This window comes from Diaporthe citri (genome assembly GCF_014595645.1).
Source record: "Diaporthe citri strain NFHF-8-4 chromosome Unknown scaffold_12, whole genome shotgun sequence".
Lineage (NCBI taxonomy): Eukaryota > Fungi > Ascomycota > Sordariomycetes > Diaporthales > Diaporthaceae > Diaporthe > Diaporthe citri.
The window spans coordinates 1,371,342-1,387,616 of NW_025064857.1; the positions used below are offsets into that span (position 1 = coordinate 1,371,342).

The 16,275-nt window shown below is 24.7% G+C and overlaps 1 protein-coding gene across 1 annotated transcript; it reads right to left on the bottom strand.

Annotated features, from left to right (window-relative positions):
* Positions 1-4,682: 4,682 nt before the first annotated feature.
* On the bottom strand, positions 4,683-7,552 carry INS49_004664 (uncharacterized protein; the record flags this gene model as incomplete). Its single annotated transcript, XM_043165452.1, has 9 exons — positions 4,683-4,884; positions 4,973-5,238; positions 5,291-5,551; positions 5,643-5,939; positions 6,008-6,277; positions 6,357-6,609; positions 6,693-6,722; positions 6,832-7,108; positions 7,183-7,552. 9 exons carry the CDS (start codon positions 7,550-7,552, stop codon positions 4,683-4,685), a joined length of 2,226 nt encoding a protein of 741 aa, XP_043018167.1.
* Positions 7,553-16,275: the final 8,723 nt, after the last annotated feature.

Genomic DNA, 16,275 nt, shown 5'->3' on the forward strand with positions numbered 1-16,275 from the left:
ATAATTTTTAATATTATAAAATAAAGTATAAAATAAGCATTATAATAATATATATATTATATATTAAAAGTTATATATAAATAAGTTATAATAGAATATAATATTAAACCTTATTTTTAAAAAGCCCGGTAAATAAATATAATTATATTAAAAATTTATTCTTATTAATTGCTTATAATAAAATTTTATTTAATTTATTTTTTATATATTTTTAAAATAAAAAGTTAATATTAACTTTAAATATAAGTATATAAAAATATAATTCTTAATAATATATTTAATATATAATAAATTTAAGTTTATTTATATAATACTTAATATTTAATTTTTTAACATTTAAGTTAATAATTAATTTTAACTTAAATCTTAAATTAAAATAATAAATATACTTTTAATATAATAAATATATATCTTATAATATAATAAAATAAAGTTTTAAACTTTATTTTAAAAATTCTCGGTAGATAAATATATCTTTATTTAATAAAATATTATTATTAATTAATTATATTAAAATTTTATTAAATTTTTACTTTATATAATATTTTAAAATATAATATAATAATTATTTATTTTATAATTATATTATTAATAAATATATATAAATAATATATATATATATATATTAAGTATATTTTAAGTATTAAAAATAATATATATATATATATATACTTTTTAAATATACTTTTTTATAATTAAAAGTAATTATATTTATATATTTTTTATTATTAAATATATATATATACTTTTTATTATTAAGTATATATATATATATACCTCTTATTATTAAATATATATACTTTAATTAATAATAAAAAGTATTACTTTTTATTATTTTATATATATACCTCTTATTATTAAATATATATACTTTTAATTAATGATAAAAAGTATTACTTTTTATTATTTTATATATATACCTCTTATTATTAAATATATATATATACTTCTTATTATATATATATATATATATATACTTCTTATTATACTTTTAATTATTAATAAAAAGTATTACATTTTATTATTAAATATAATATATATATATATATATAATAAAAGTTTATTTTATAATTTTAAACTTTAATAATATTTTTTAATATATAAAAGTTATAAGTTATAGCTTATAACTTATAAAAGTTCTTTTTAAATTTTCTTTTATTTCTTTATTCTTTTATTATATTATAATTATTATTAATATCTTTATTTAACTTTATATAATATTAAACTCCTTATATTATATATTTATTATCTTATTTAATTATGGATTTAATTATTATTATTATAACATTATTAAATAAAATCACCCTTGCAAATACTACACTAAATGGTTGATTTTGGGTTATTATATTAAATAATAATAATAGTTATATTATTATTTTTAAGCAAGAAATATATATACTTTATTATGGAATTTTATATATATATGAAAGTATAGAAGAAAGGAATGAAGTATTAAGTTTTTTATTAATTAAGAAGGATTTTTAAAACCCATTTATTATTAAAGAAAATGATAATTATTATTTATATATACCTCGAGATTAGCTATTTAGTTATTTAGTTATTTAGTTATTTAGTTATTTAGTTATTTAGTTATTTAGTTATTTAGTTATTTAGTTATTTAGTTATTTAGTTATTTAGTTATTTAGTTATTTAGTTATTTAGTTATTTAGTTATTTAGTTATTTAGTTATTTAGTTATTTAGTTATTTAGTTATTTAGTTATTTAGTTATTTAGTTATTTAGTTATTTAGTTATTTAGTTATTTAATTATTTAATTATTTAGTTATTTAATTATTTAATTATTTTAAATATATAAAAAAGTTAATTTAATTAAGGATTAAGTTATTAACTTTATAATAATTCTTATTATTTATTTAAATTTAATAAAACTTAAATATATATAATAAAAAGTATATTATAATAATATTTCTTTTTACTTTATATATAAATATAATTTTATATATATATATATATATATAATTATAATTTATAATTATATATATATATATAAAATAAAAATATAAACTTTTTTAAAAGAATTAAAATAAGTATATATATTATATATATTATTTAATATATATACCTTTCTTAGCAAGAAATTTTTAAAAGGCAAGGTTAGGATAAGCATTAAGGTGCTGTAGTTTAATGGTTAGAATTTTTTATTAAATAAGAGGACCTGGGTTTAATTCCTAGTAGTATTGTTGCTTTATGCCTTCCTTGTTTTTTTTTATTTTTTAATTAAGTTATTAAGCTATTAAGTTATTATATATTAAGTTATTAAGTTATTTAGTTTTTAAGTTATTAAAAATATTAAAAGAATTAAAATAATAAAAAATAATTAATATAAAATTTAAAAGAATTATTATTATTTATTAACTTTTATTTTTTTAATAAAATTATATATATTAAAGATATATGTATTTTTAAAAAGCTAAAATTTTACTTAATAAAATTATTATAATTAACTCTTTATATATAGTTTATATATTTAAACTTTATATAAATTATAATAATATAATAATATTATATATATTTAAGTTTAAATTATATAAAGTTTAATAATATAAAAGATATATATATTTTTATAATTCTTAAAATTTATATATTTTTATAATATTTAATATATACTTTAAATATAAATATTAAGAAAAAAATATTATTATATTCTTTTCTTTATATATCTTTTTTAAAAAAAGATTTTTAAAGTATAAGATAATAGATATATAAAGGTTTTATAGTTTAGTAGTTAGAATACTTTAAAAAAGGGAGACTTAGGTTTGATTCTTAGTAGGAGCGTTGTTGTAGATTATTTTGTATTCTTTTATTATTTTTATTTATTTATTTATTTATTTATTTATTAAGTTATTTATTAAATTATTTATTAAGTTATTTATTAAATTATTTATTAAGTTATTTATTAAAATATTAAGGTTATTAATTATATTATTAAGTTTTTAAATTATTAAGTTATTAAGTTATTTCTTTATTTTTATATTTTTTTATTCTTTTATTCTTTTATTCTTTTATTTTTTTATTGTTTTATTCTTTTATTCTTTTATTCTTTTATTCTTTTATTCTTTTATTCTTTTATTCTTTTATTCTTTTATTCTTTTATTCTTTTATTCTTTTATTCTTTTATTCTTTTATTCTTTTATTCTTTTATTCTTTTATTCTTTTATTCTTTTATTCTTTTATTCTTTTATTCTTTTATTCTTTTATTCTTTTATTCTTTTATTCTTTTATTCTTTTATTCTTTTATTCTTTTATTCTTTTATTCTTTTATTCTTTTATTCTTTTATTCTTTTATTCTTTTATTCTTTTATTCTTTTATTCTTTTATTCTTTTTTATTCTTTTATTCTTTTATTCTTTTATTCTTTTATTCTTTTATTCTTTTATTCTTTTATTCTTTTATTCTTTTATTCTTTTATTCTTTTATTTTTTATTCTTTTATTTTTTTATTCCTTTAAGTATTATATTAAAAAGTTTATTTAAGTTTATATAATTATATTATTAATTTTATTATAATTTTATTATAATTTTATATTTATTTATATAATTATATAATTATAAATTAACTTTTATATTAAAATATTATTTTTAAGTGTATTATGTATTATGTATTTGTATTATTTGTATTATAATATATGTATTTGTATTTGTATTTGTATTAGTGTATTTGTATTTGTATTTATATTATTAAAAATTTATGTATTTGTATTTGTATTTGTATTATTAAAAATCTGTGTATTTGTATTTGTATTTGTATTATGTATTATGTATTATTTGTATTTTCACAACTCTGCATATGAGAGTACCATCTCCATACTTCGGCACCGTGCACATGTCACAAACCGAGGCGTACAACAATTAATGACCACAATTTCCTGCAGATTGATCTAGAGAACTATGGGTCCTTTACACCTAGTGTGGATGTAAATGTGGTGACCAAGATGAACGACATTACCATTAAGGGTGCGCTACTATTTGTCAGCGCAACCATGAGGGCGATGGCCCAACAGCAGCCTCGCAAGTACAAAGGCCGCTACGGCGAGCGCAGCTTGGGAAAAGGATCGATCGTCTTGGGTGGACACGCCCATGGTGCACAATGCCATGAAAACCAATCCAGCTCTTGGCTCAATCATCGAGAACGTCGCACCTTTGAGGCGAGCAGCTGCCCCTGACGAAGTCGCAGACTATATTGTCTTCTTGTGTAGTCCATCTGCCAGCTACATCAACGGGACCGCTCTGCCTATCGATGGAGGTTTAACCTTGCCAGCACCACCTCCTGGTCTTATGTGGGAGTATGATGGGACTCGTACCGTTACACGACCTGTAGATAGCGCGATTCATTACTCGTCAGTGGAAAGACGTTGTTTGGGCGGCGAGAAATGGACTGGATGAATATGCTTGTTGAAAGCTGCCGAGATTGAGCTTGGAACGACTCTCATCAAGTTTGTCATGGAGGACAGAGGGCGCATATGTAGCCTTTCTTGGTATACTGCCAACCTCTACTAAAATGAACGACTATCGATAGCTATCAAGGATGAGGGAAATTCTGCTCCCACTATTGTATGACACTCCGCAGGACAAATAATGCGCGAGCATGACCTCAACTATTAGTTGTAAAGAATTCGGATATTCGAAGAGCAAGAGATGGAGGGTACGGAGGCCATTACTTACTACTAGTGGTCCTCAATTGTGGGGTCCTTGTTAACCTCCTCCCAGTCTGCGTACACCGTCTTGCCCAAGGTAATCTCTCCCCTCGCGATGGGCTGGGCCGTCCCACTTCTCGAGTCGGCGAGGCTGTTATACACCGATACCCTGTGCTTGGCGCCAGGCTCGAAAGATAGGCCGGGGATCTGTGCCGTGTCCAGCTGGCCCGGTCTGTGGGGCGCCATCAATGTCCGTCGTCAGAAAAAATAGAGCCCTTGCGGCGCGCCGGTGGGGGGGGGGGGCGTGCAGGACAACTCACAGGGGCTGCATGGCCTTCTCAAACACCGTCTCGAACACGGCCACCACGCCCTTGGAGAGCTGCTCCTCGGTGAGCTCAGGCCGCACGGCGACGGACACGCAGTCGGAGTTGAGCTGGGCGTTGGGCGACGTCTTGAGCACGTGCTCGACGTGGCGCTCCCCTCCGCTGCCGTAGAGGTAGAACGGCATCCTGTCCGGGTACGCCGCGTCAAGATTGTCGAGCGCCATGGACTCGCGCACGACGGCGCGGACGTTGGTGAGCTCGAACTCGGCCAGCGGCGGCGCGCCGGGCGCGGGGGATGCCCTCGTCCATGCGCACGTGCACCGAGGCGCCCGGCTCGAGGATGCTCCCGAGGACCCTGGGCGCGGTGTTGGCCACAGTGTAGACCTTGGTCGGGTTCTCGCTCCGCAGCTTGTGGTACTGGTCCCTGGCGGTGGCGGGGAGGTCGGCCGTGAGGACGAGCTGCCAGCGGTGGTTGGCCATGTTGAACATGGGGAGGTGGACGAGGAAGAGCTTTTCGATGCCCTGCATCACGAAGCCGTGGATGGACGGGGTGACCGTGTTGCGTTGGATGCAGCGCTGTCGTGCGCATCCAAAGTGTTAGCTCTTAGCCTATAGTCACGGAAGCGGGAAATGGAGGGAAAAAGAACAAAACTCGACCGCACTGTACCTTGACTTCTTCCTCGGCTATCTCCCTGAACGACTCGGCGAGCGCGCTGAGGAAGGGAGAGTCGGTGGGCCACGGGCTCATGGTCACATTTACGAGGAATTTGAGGTCGCCGTGTGCACCGCGCCCGCTCCCATCGTCCAGCTGGAGGCGGCGCTTGTAGTGCTGCAGGCACGAACCATACTCCTTCTCGCCGAAACTGGACTGCGTCAGGAACAGCGGCCTCTCCGTGACGACGTCGTCCACGGACGTGACCGAGAGGCGCTTGAAGATGCGCTCGTTGAGGTAGTTTGCCTCGACCTGGGGCCGGCTCGTCAGCAAGGTGATGCACCCCCCATATTCTTCCCGGTCCGTCATCCTGCACCTACCACGTTGGTGTTGGGCTTGCCGTCGATCCTGAAGTTACAGGCAAAGGCGTTGATCATGAGATCACCGCCCAGCTTCTTCAGGAGTTCGAGGGCCTTCTCGTCTTTGGTGAGTTCTTCGTTGCTCACTCCCAGAATTTGTTTCCTGATATAGTCCTTCTGCTCCTCGATCTGCTTCTGGTCCTTCCCTTCCTTCTCGGTAGGGAGGCGGATAAGCGGAACGACAATGAGGTCGGAGTCGGGCGCCGTCAGGGTGGCCCAGTAGCAATAAAGCTACGATGCGTCGCACTCGGAGTCAGCCGTGGTCACCCCGCGCTCAGGGGTTTGTCTGAGCTGTATTCAGCGAGTTGACTTGCCTTGGTGCATGTAAAGACGGCTCTCCGAGCAGTCTTCCGTATCCGCGTTCGTGGAGCCCCAGCGTCTTGTGCGTCAGCCAGGTGGCCACCGCCGATGCCCCGGGTTTGCTGCCCTCGACGCCATAGACACCCATGCTCCCAGTGTCATCGCCGGCGTGGTACACGATAGGGCTTGTCCAGGTGATGAGGTATCTCATGCGCGCGTCGCGGTAGCAGAGGCCGCCGGCAGGGTAGTTGATGTAGCCTGATCTAGTGGTAGGTGTGAGCACACATGCATCATGGTCGAGCAACCTTTGGCCATTGAGTGTCTCTCCACGTGTTCAGGGGCTTACTTGTGCGGGTCGATGGTGATGCTGTCGGCGCTGGCCAGGGCCTCGAGCTGCAACACAGTATACGGCTGCAGGGCCCAGGGTCGGGACGAAAGGCAGCATGGGTATGGGCCGTATGGCCTTCTTAGTAGGTAACATGGACGCAAAATAGCCGCCCCAGGCAGCATCGGCGTGGATGGCAAACGAGAGGCCCTTTTTCTCGTACTCGCTGCGCACGCGGACAAGCTCGGCGATGGGGTCGCAGGCGCCGTGCTCCGTCGACCCGATAATGGCCACGCCGCCGAACACGCCCGTGCGCTCGTTCTCGTCTTTGGGCGCGATGCAGGCGTCGAGGCGTCGCCTCAGGTCGGTCATGTCCATGCGCGCGTCGTCGTCGACATGGATGTCGATAAAGCAGTCGGATCCGAGGCCGGCGATGGCTGGTCATGAGGCGTCAGCGTCAGGGCATGGGGAAGGCTTCTCAGCGAGACGCCAGGTAGCAGGGAGCACTTACCTCCGCCTTTCGGCCACGAGTAGTGCTTCGTGGTGCTGATGAGGAACTTGGGCGAATTCTTGATCCCGAACCTCTTCTCCAGCTCATCCTTGCCGAGGGTCTGGATGAGGTAGTCGTTGAGCGCGGTCTGCAGGAATGCCGGCGAGATGCTGCACTCGGTTGCAAGGCGGGTCGGGAGGTCGAGGATTGTAGAAGGCTTCAGATTCAGCAGCTCCCAGGTCGAGAGCTCGTCGAATGGCTTCTTGGTCCCCTGGCAGTTCTCGACGAGGAAGGGCGGCACGGCGTCGGCAAGGAACCGGAGAGGACCCCCGTCGCCCATCGCCAGCTTCAGGGATAGCGGGTAGAACTTGAGGTTTCGGGCTGTGAACATGCGGATGAGCCGCAGCTGGGCGGGTTGGCGGGAGAGGATTGGATGACTTACTGGCCCAGATTGTTGGTAGGTCTCTCGTACGTACGATAATCATATGGGAAGCAATTATGTATTAATATTGTTTTATTTAAGTTTTAAGAGGCTATATGCCCTAGAAGGGATAACTAAAATAGCCTTTTAAGTAATAAGGGTTATACTTATTAATACTTATAGTTTTTCTTTTCTTTTAATAAATATATATAATTCTTATTATAATTAACCTTAAAATTATAATTTATTATATATTAAATATATATAATCTTTATTATAAGAAAGCATTATTAAAAAGGCTTAAAATTATAACTTATAAGTTTTAAAATAAATCCTAGCAACCCTTATTATTATATTACTCTTTAAACTTATAATTTTTATTATTATATTATTCCTTAAATATTATATTTATTATTTTTAATACTTAACTTTTAAGATTACTTCTTTATAAAGATTATTAATTTCTATGCAAAGACCTTAATCTTAAATTTTTTTTTTATAAAAAAAGTTAATGCTTATAAAGTTAATATTAAACCCTTTAACTTATATTTATTTTTATTATATATCTTTATAATATAAATATTATTATTTCCATCCTTATTCTTATTATTAAAATATACTTAATATTGCTTTAAATTATTTTCCTTTAACCATTTCTTATTTTCTTAAAATTAAGCATTATAAGTAACTTAATTATTTATTAAATTCTTTTTTTGCTTTTTATTATTTTTTTTAATTTCTTTAATAATTATTTTTTATTTAAATTGCTTAGGCAATAATATATATTTCTTAATAAATCCCTTTATATATAAGCCTTATATATACTTATTAATAGTTTAATATAAAAAGTTTTAAAGCTAAATTAATATAATAATTTAATCCTTTAATAACTAAATCTTTTTAATTTAATATATATAAAAAATACTTAAGATTAAAATTCTTATTAAGTTATTTATTATAAAAATTATAATAATTTAGTATTTAAAATAATAATTATTTTAATAATTCTTATTATTAAAAATGCTATATAATTTTACATTAAAAGTTTTAATACTTTTAATATAAATATATAGCTTTTTAATTATATTATTAAAAAATATTTGCTTATCTTAATATTAAAAGTTATTAATAATTTAAATAATAATTATTATAATAGCATTATTTAAGAAAAATATTTTAACTTAAGCTATAATTATAGCCTTTAGTTTATTAATTTTAATAATTTTATAAAAATTAATTTTAATAAGTAGCTTATTTTTTTTAATGCTTAATATAAAAGTAAAGTTAAAAATAGTTTTTATAATCTTTATTAAGATTTTATTAGCTTAATTTTAATTATTTTTATTATTAGCAATAATTAAATTATTATTAATATTAAGTAAATAAAAATTATTATTATTATTAATATCCTTATTAATATTTATTAAATAAATAAGTAAATAAAAGTTATTATTATTAATATCTTTATTAATATTTATTAAATAAGCATTATTAATAATAACTTTATTATAAGAATTAGCAAGATTAATAAGCTTATCTTTATTCTTATTAATTAAGATAATTTTAACTCTTTTTACAACCTTAATAATAATTTTAATTTTTATCTTATTGCTTAATAAAAATATAATTATAATATTTATTTTATTAATTAAGGTTATAATTATAATATTTATTTTATTAATTAAGGTTATAATTATAAAGCTTATTTTATTAATTAAAGTTATAATTGCAAAGCTTATTTTATTAATTAGGGTTATAATTATAATATTTATAGGGGAATCTTAATTTTAATTAAGGGTTATAATAAAGCTACCTTTAATGCTAGCTATATTAATGGCAGTCATGGCAATAATTATACTAAGTATATTCTTAGCATAGAAAGTAAATATAATGTTTGCTAAATAATTTTATTTATCATTATTATTCTTATAAGGCATATTAATAAAAGTATTAAATAATTCTTATAAGTTATTATTAATGTTTTTCATTATAATAAAAAGGAAAAAGATTTTATAGGAATTTAGCAATTAAAATAAATATTTATAATGCAAAACTTTATAATTATTATATAATAATTATTAATTTATTTTTTAATTATAAAAAAAGTTAATAAGTTGTAAATAAATTTAATAAAAGTTAGTTTTAATATTATTATTAATAAATAATAGTAAAAAGCAATAATGTTATGGGCTGGCCCCAAAGGGGCTGCAGGCTGGCTAGCGCCTTCTCCCATAAGCTGCAAAGCAGCAACCAATTAACCATTTAAGCCAAAAGGTATGTAATAATCCAAGCTCCCTTAGATTACCTAGCCACACTATATAAGGCTTGAGCTTCCCGCCTAAGCCCATTATATAGCCCCCTCCTCCGGCTTATATAGTGGTATAATTACCCCCAAGGCTTACCCACGATATCGCCTTTTCAAGCCAAGGTTCTTCTTCACGAAAGGAGTGCCCGCACATTACGGCAAACATAACTTAAACCTTTAACCCTAAAGCTTAAATTATTTATTATAGGCTGGCCCTAAAGGGGCTGCAGGCTAGCTAGCATTTTCTCCCATAAGCTGCAAAGCAGCAACCAATTAACCATTCAAGCCAAAAGGTACGTAATAATCCAAGCTCCCTTAAATTACCTAGCCACACTATATAAGGCTTGGGCTTCCCGCCCAAGCCCATTATAAATAATAATAATAAGGTTAACTTTAAAATAATAATTATTAATAATATTAATAATTATAAAGTTATCCTTATATATAATAAAATATTAAAAAGGTTTTAATTAAAATATAAAAGGTTAAAGTTTATATTAAGGATTTAAGTTTAAAAGGTATAAGGTTTTGTAGTTAGCGGTAATAAGGTTAAAAAGAAAAGGGTGCTAACAATAAGTTGCTCCTTCTTTAATAAAAAGAGGCTACTTTAGGTTTTTTAATTAATTCATTTACTTATATATAAAGTTTATTATTATTAATAAGCTTTTATAATATAATATTTAAAGTTAGTTTTATTATTACATTAATAAGGTTATCTTTTTTATTTATTTATTTTACTTTAGCAATCTTTCTTATTTTATATAATTCTTATAATAATATAATATTAATTATAAGGCGCTTTTCCTTTATTATTCTTAGCTTTATAAGGTATTTATATAAGCTATATAAGTTTATATAAATAATTAAGAATATATTTAATAATAAGAGTTATTTTATAATTATTTTAATTATTATAGCTAAAAAAATCTTAATATTTACTTTATTTATTATGCTATAAATTTTGCTTATTAATATACTTTAAGTAATATATTTATACTTTATTAATAATTAATAAAGAATATTACTTATTATTATAAATTCCTTAATTTCCTTATAAATCTTATTTATAAAAATAATAATATATTTAAGTTAAGATATTAAGTTTTAATTATTTATAAATAATCTATTTATAAATATAAAAAGTTTCATTATTTTAAGATTTAAAAGCATATATTTAATTCCTTGTATAATATTATTTATTTATTATAATAATTATATATTTAGGCTTTTATAATTTCCTATTTTTAAGTTTTATATTTATATAGCTATTAAAAGATTATATAAAGCTTTTAATTAATAAATTAAAGCTATATATGCTTTATAAGCTCTTTATTTAAGGTATTTTTAGGAAGCATCTTTAATTATTGCATTAATAAAGGTAAGTTTATTAGCCTATCCTTTTTATTAAATAATAATTAAGTTAATAATATTTATAATTATATAAGCCTTATTATAATTTATTAAGTTTTTAAGCATTAGCTCTTATTTTAATTTTCCTTGCAATTTTATAACTTTTATTTTAATCTCTTCCTTATCCTAGAATTTTAATATAAATAAAATTAATATATTATTTATTTATATACTTATTATTTTAAAGGATTATGCGGGCTTTATAATTATTAAATAAGAATTATATATAAAGCAATTTATTTTAAGCTTTTATTAATAATATTTTTAATATATATTAAATTAATAAATATTGAATTTTATTATATTATATAAGGGTTAGATAATATAAATAATTATATTTAAAGGGTATTTATTTTTTAATTCCTTTAATAGCTTTGCAAAAATTATTTTATATAATTTTAACTTTACTTAAGGGTAGGCTTAAATAATATCTTAAAATATAAAAACTATGCTTTTTTTTTTAAATTAATAAGGGGGTAAGTATAAAGATTATTTATTAGCTTGTTTTTTAAATAATTAAGCTTTGCATTAAAATTAATTTTTTTTTATTATTATTATAACCTTAAATAATAAATTAAGATTTCTTATAAAATTTTATAATTTTACCTTTTACCTTTTATATTATATAAAACTTAAAGAAATGATATTTGCTATATTACTTTGCTAATTATTTCTTAATTTAAAAAATACCTTTAATAATAAGGTTATTAATTTCCATTTTATTAAACTCTTTAAATAATAAGCTTAATATTATAATAACTTTATCTTATCTTAGTTTAATTATTAAGTTATAGTTTTTATTTTCTTTCTTTAAGATATATAATATAATAATGCAGTCTTTTATCTTTGGTAATGGTAATTATATAATAGGTTGCATTTAAGATTCCATAGCTAGATCTTTTATTTATAAGGGTTGCATTTCTTTATTGTTATTTTAATAGTATGATTAAATAATCATTAACCTAAATATTGCAGCTTTATTTAGCATATTTAAGGTTATATTATAGCTATTTATAGTAATAACCTTATATAAATTCTTTTATCCCTTTTTCTTTCTTTATATATAAACTTTACATTATAGCAAATATTTTATATTAAAGATAAGTTTAATTTTAATATTTAGTATGTTTTATACTTATTATTTAGCTATAGTTTTTTGCAATATCTTTATAACCTTTAAAATAACTTTTATTTGCTTTTATATTAATAGTAATAATGGTAACTTATGCAATACTTATAAGTAAGCGTTAAAAACTAAAAGCATAGGAATTAATTTATTTAATTTAGCAATATTGTTAACAGCTTTTATAGTTATTTATAAAATAGCATCATTATTTATATTATTATATAATTTAATATATAAGATTTTATATATTTATTTAAGGGCTTAATAGTATTTCTTAACTTTTTTAATAAATTAATATGCCTTTATAGGAACTTATTTATATTTAATTCCTATTATTCATGCCTTTAAATAAAATTCTAAGGATATAAAGTTTATTCCTACATTATATTTAATAACATTTAATAGTTCTTGATATATATTAATTTAAAGCATTTATAATATTTACTATATAGTTTTTATAAATATAGATTTTAAGAATTTCGCTTTTTAAAAAGCAATAATTTAATTTATAACGTAAAAAATTAAATATTTGCTTAAATATATTATATTAACTAAGATTTTATAATTAAATTTATAATTATTATATAACGTAAACTTAAAACGCTTAAGCGCAAGTTTGCTTATTTAATAATAATAATATATCTTTTTAATCTTTATTATTACTTATTTATTAATATTTAAATTGCTAGCTTTTTTAAGCATTTAGCATAATTAATTTATTAATAGGTATTTAAAGCAATAATAAAGTTTTCTTATTTCTATCTTTAAAAGGAAATATATAGCATTAATAATTTAATTTAAGAAAAACCATAGGTAACTCCATTTTTTAAGTATTGATATAATAATTATATTATTAAAGGAAACCATTTTATTTATAATATTATTATAATATACTTAAAGCCTATTTATATTTACTAGGTAAAGTAGGAATAGGGTTTATGTTTAAATAATATAAAAGTTAATATAATTAATTAAGGTAGAAACTTTCATTATGCTAAGTAAATTAATAATTATTCTATTATTAAATTTAACTTTAGCTTTTCTTGCAGCGATTATATTAATTTAGTATTTTTAGTTTTTTTATTGCAATATAAGAAATTACTTATATTTAGCTATAAATATTAATAATGCTTTTATATTTAATAGGATTCCTTAAAAATAAGTTTAATTATATTTATTCTTTAAAATAAATTAATTAGCTGCAATAATTATTTTTATTTAAAAGATATTATTTCCTGTGATTTAATATATAAATGCTTTATTAGCTAGGAAATTAATATTTACGTAATAAACCTTTTTATTAAGTCCCATCTTTATAATATAAGTATTGCTATTATAATTATTATTTTAATTGCTATTATAATTATTATTTTAATTCTATTTATCTTTATATTTATAGAATTTATTTTTATTATTTATTTTATATTCCTTAAATTTACTTAAAAAAGTATTAAAATTATTATTATAATTTTTATATTTATATTATATTAAATAGCTTCTTTTTGCTAAATATTGCTTATTAGCTAAATATTTAATTAATTAACATCCTTTCTTTTTATAAATATAATATCTTTTCTTTTAAGGTTATTCTTTTTCTCCTTTATAAGCATTATTACTTTAAGCTTTATAATTAATGCTATAAGATTTTGGCTGCCTAAAGCTTAAATAGCTTAGGTTTAATTAGCCAAACCTTTAATTTCCTTAAAATGCTTAAAACTATAATTATTATCCTCTCTTTAATTTTTAATTATTATATTTACAATTAATATAATATTAATTTAAAACTTTATTTATAATATAAATTATAATTATATAATTAAGCTATATTTTTATTATAAATCTTAAGTTTAAAAATAACTCTTTATATAATTAAGTTAGCTTAAAAAAAGCTATTTTTAGCTTAGGAACTCCTTTATAAGCTTTAATTATTATTATTTTTAAGTTATTTTTTTAATATAATCTTAGCTTAATGCTTATTAATAAAGTTATAGCTTATTAAACATTAAATATAAAACTTTATATAGGTTTTTATTTAAATTTTATATTTTTATTTTTATAAATATTATTATTATTTAATTTATATAATAATGCTAATAATTAAGATTTATATTAAAATATATTTTAATTTTAAGGTATGTTATTATAAATATATTAATTTAATTTATAAAATAAAGATAATAAGCTTTAGCTTAGTTTTTAAGTATTTAAGGAAAAACTATATAAAATTAACTTAATTAAATTTTAATATAATAATAAATATTAAAGAATATCTTTATTTTATTATTTAATAAGTTATATAAATCCTTAGTATATTTATAAAAGTTATTAAAGATTTTTATAAATTATGCTAACTTTATTAAATTTAAGCATTTATTAAAAATATATTATAAGGAAAGAGTTTTATATAAATTATACTTTTTATTTAATAAAGGCATTTTTAAAGTAGCTTAAGGTTATACTAAGTATAGTATATATCTTTAATATAAGCTTTATTTTTATCTTTTTATTAATAATAATAAGCCTTGCTAATTATATTAGTTTTTAATAAATTATATTATTAAGTTTAAGTTTTATAATTACGCGCTTAAAGCTAATAATAGCAATAAATATTACCTTAAGGACTATTCTTTTAATTATTATTATTATTTAAAGCCTACTTATAATGCTTATAAGGGCTATACTTATAATTATTATTTTTAAAGTTATATATAATATTTATTTATATTTAATTTTAAGGTTAATAAGGTATTATAAAGCTTATTATTAATTTATTTTAATCTTTCCTTAGTTTAAACCATAGTAATTAATTATAATGCTATAAATTAATTATTATATCTTATATAAATACCTTGCATTTAAAGAAAAACTTTTAAGCATTATTAATAAAGATTTAGCAATACTTTAAATATTGCTTATATTTATATTATATAATCCTTATAATAAGCAATAAAAAGATTATTATTATAAAGGTTTTATTATATATAGCTTATTAAAGTACTTATTAAGTAAGTAATTAAGTATTTTATTAATGCTTTTTATATAAAAGCTATAAACTATAATTTTAAATTAATATATTTATAATAGGCTAAATTAATTAAAGTTTAAGTAAGCATTTTATTAATTATATACCCTTTAATAAAAACTAATAGCTTTTTAGCATTATTAACTATGCTTATAAGTTTTTATAATAAATATTATAAGGAGTAAGCTATTAATAAAATAAGTAATATTTAAAAGTAAGTTAATAATAATAATTTAATAATAAGTAAGTTATAATTATTAAAAGAAAAAAGTTATTAATTTCTTTAAGCCTTAAAAGCTAAGGCTTTTTTTCATTATTAAATCCTTTTATATTAATTAAAAACATAATATATAATTTACATTTACTTATAACATAGCATTACATTAATTTTAATAATTATAATAATTATAAGCTTTATTTATTTAGCAAAACAAAGCTTTATTAAGTTTTGCTAAGTCTTAAAAAGGATTTAAAAATAGGTTTATTTTTAATAAAGTTTTATGCATAATAAATATATATTTCTTAAATAGCAATAAATATATATATAAATATTATAGGAAATGCTATTTAATTTATTTAATCTTTATAATATTTACTTAGAAAGTTTAATAATATAGGGAGGCTTAAAGAAGCAGTTATTATTATATAGCGCTTATTAATAAGGAAAATATAATTTTTAAGTTAGGGAAATTTTTATAGGGTTGCCTTTTTTATCTTATTAATTTATAATACCTATAATTATTAATTAGTATTAATAGGTCTTTTATACATATAATAATTATATGGGAAGCAATTATGTATTAATATTGTTCTGTTTAAGTTCTGAGAGG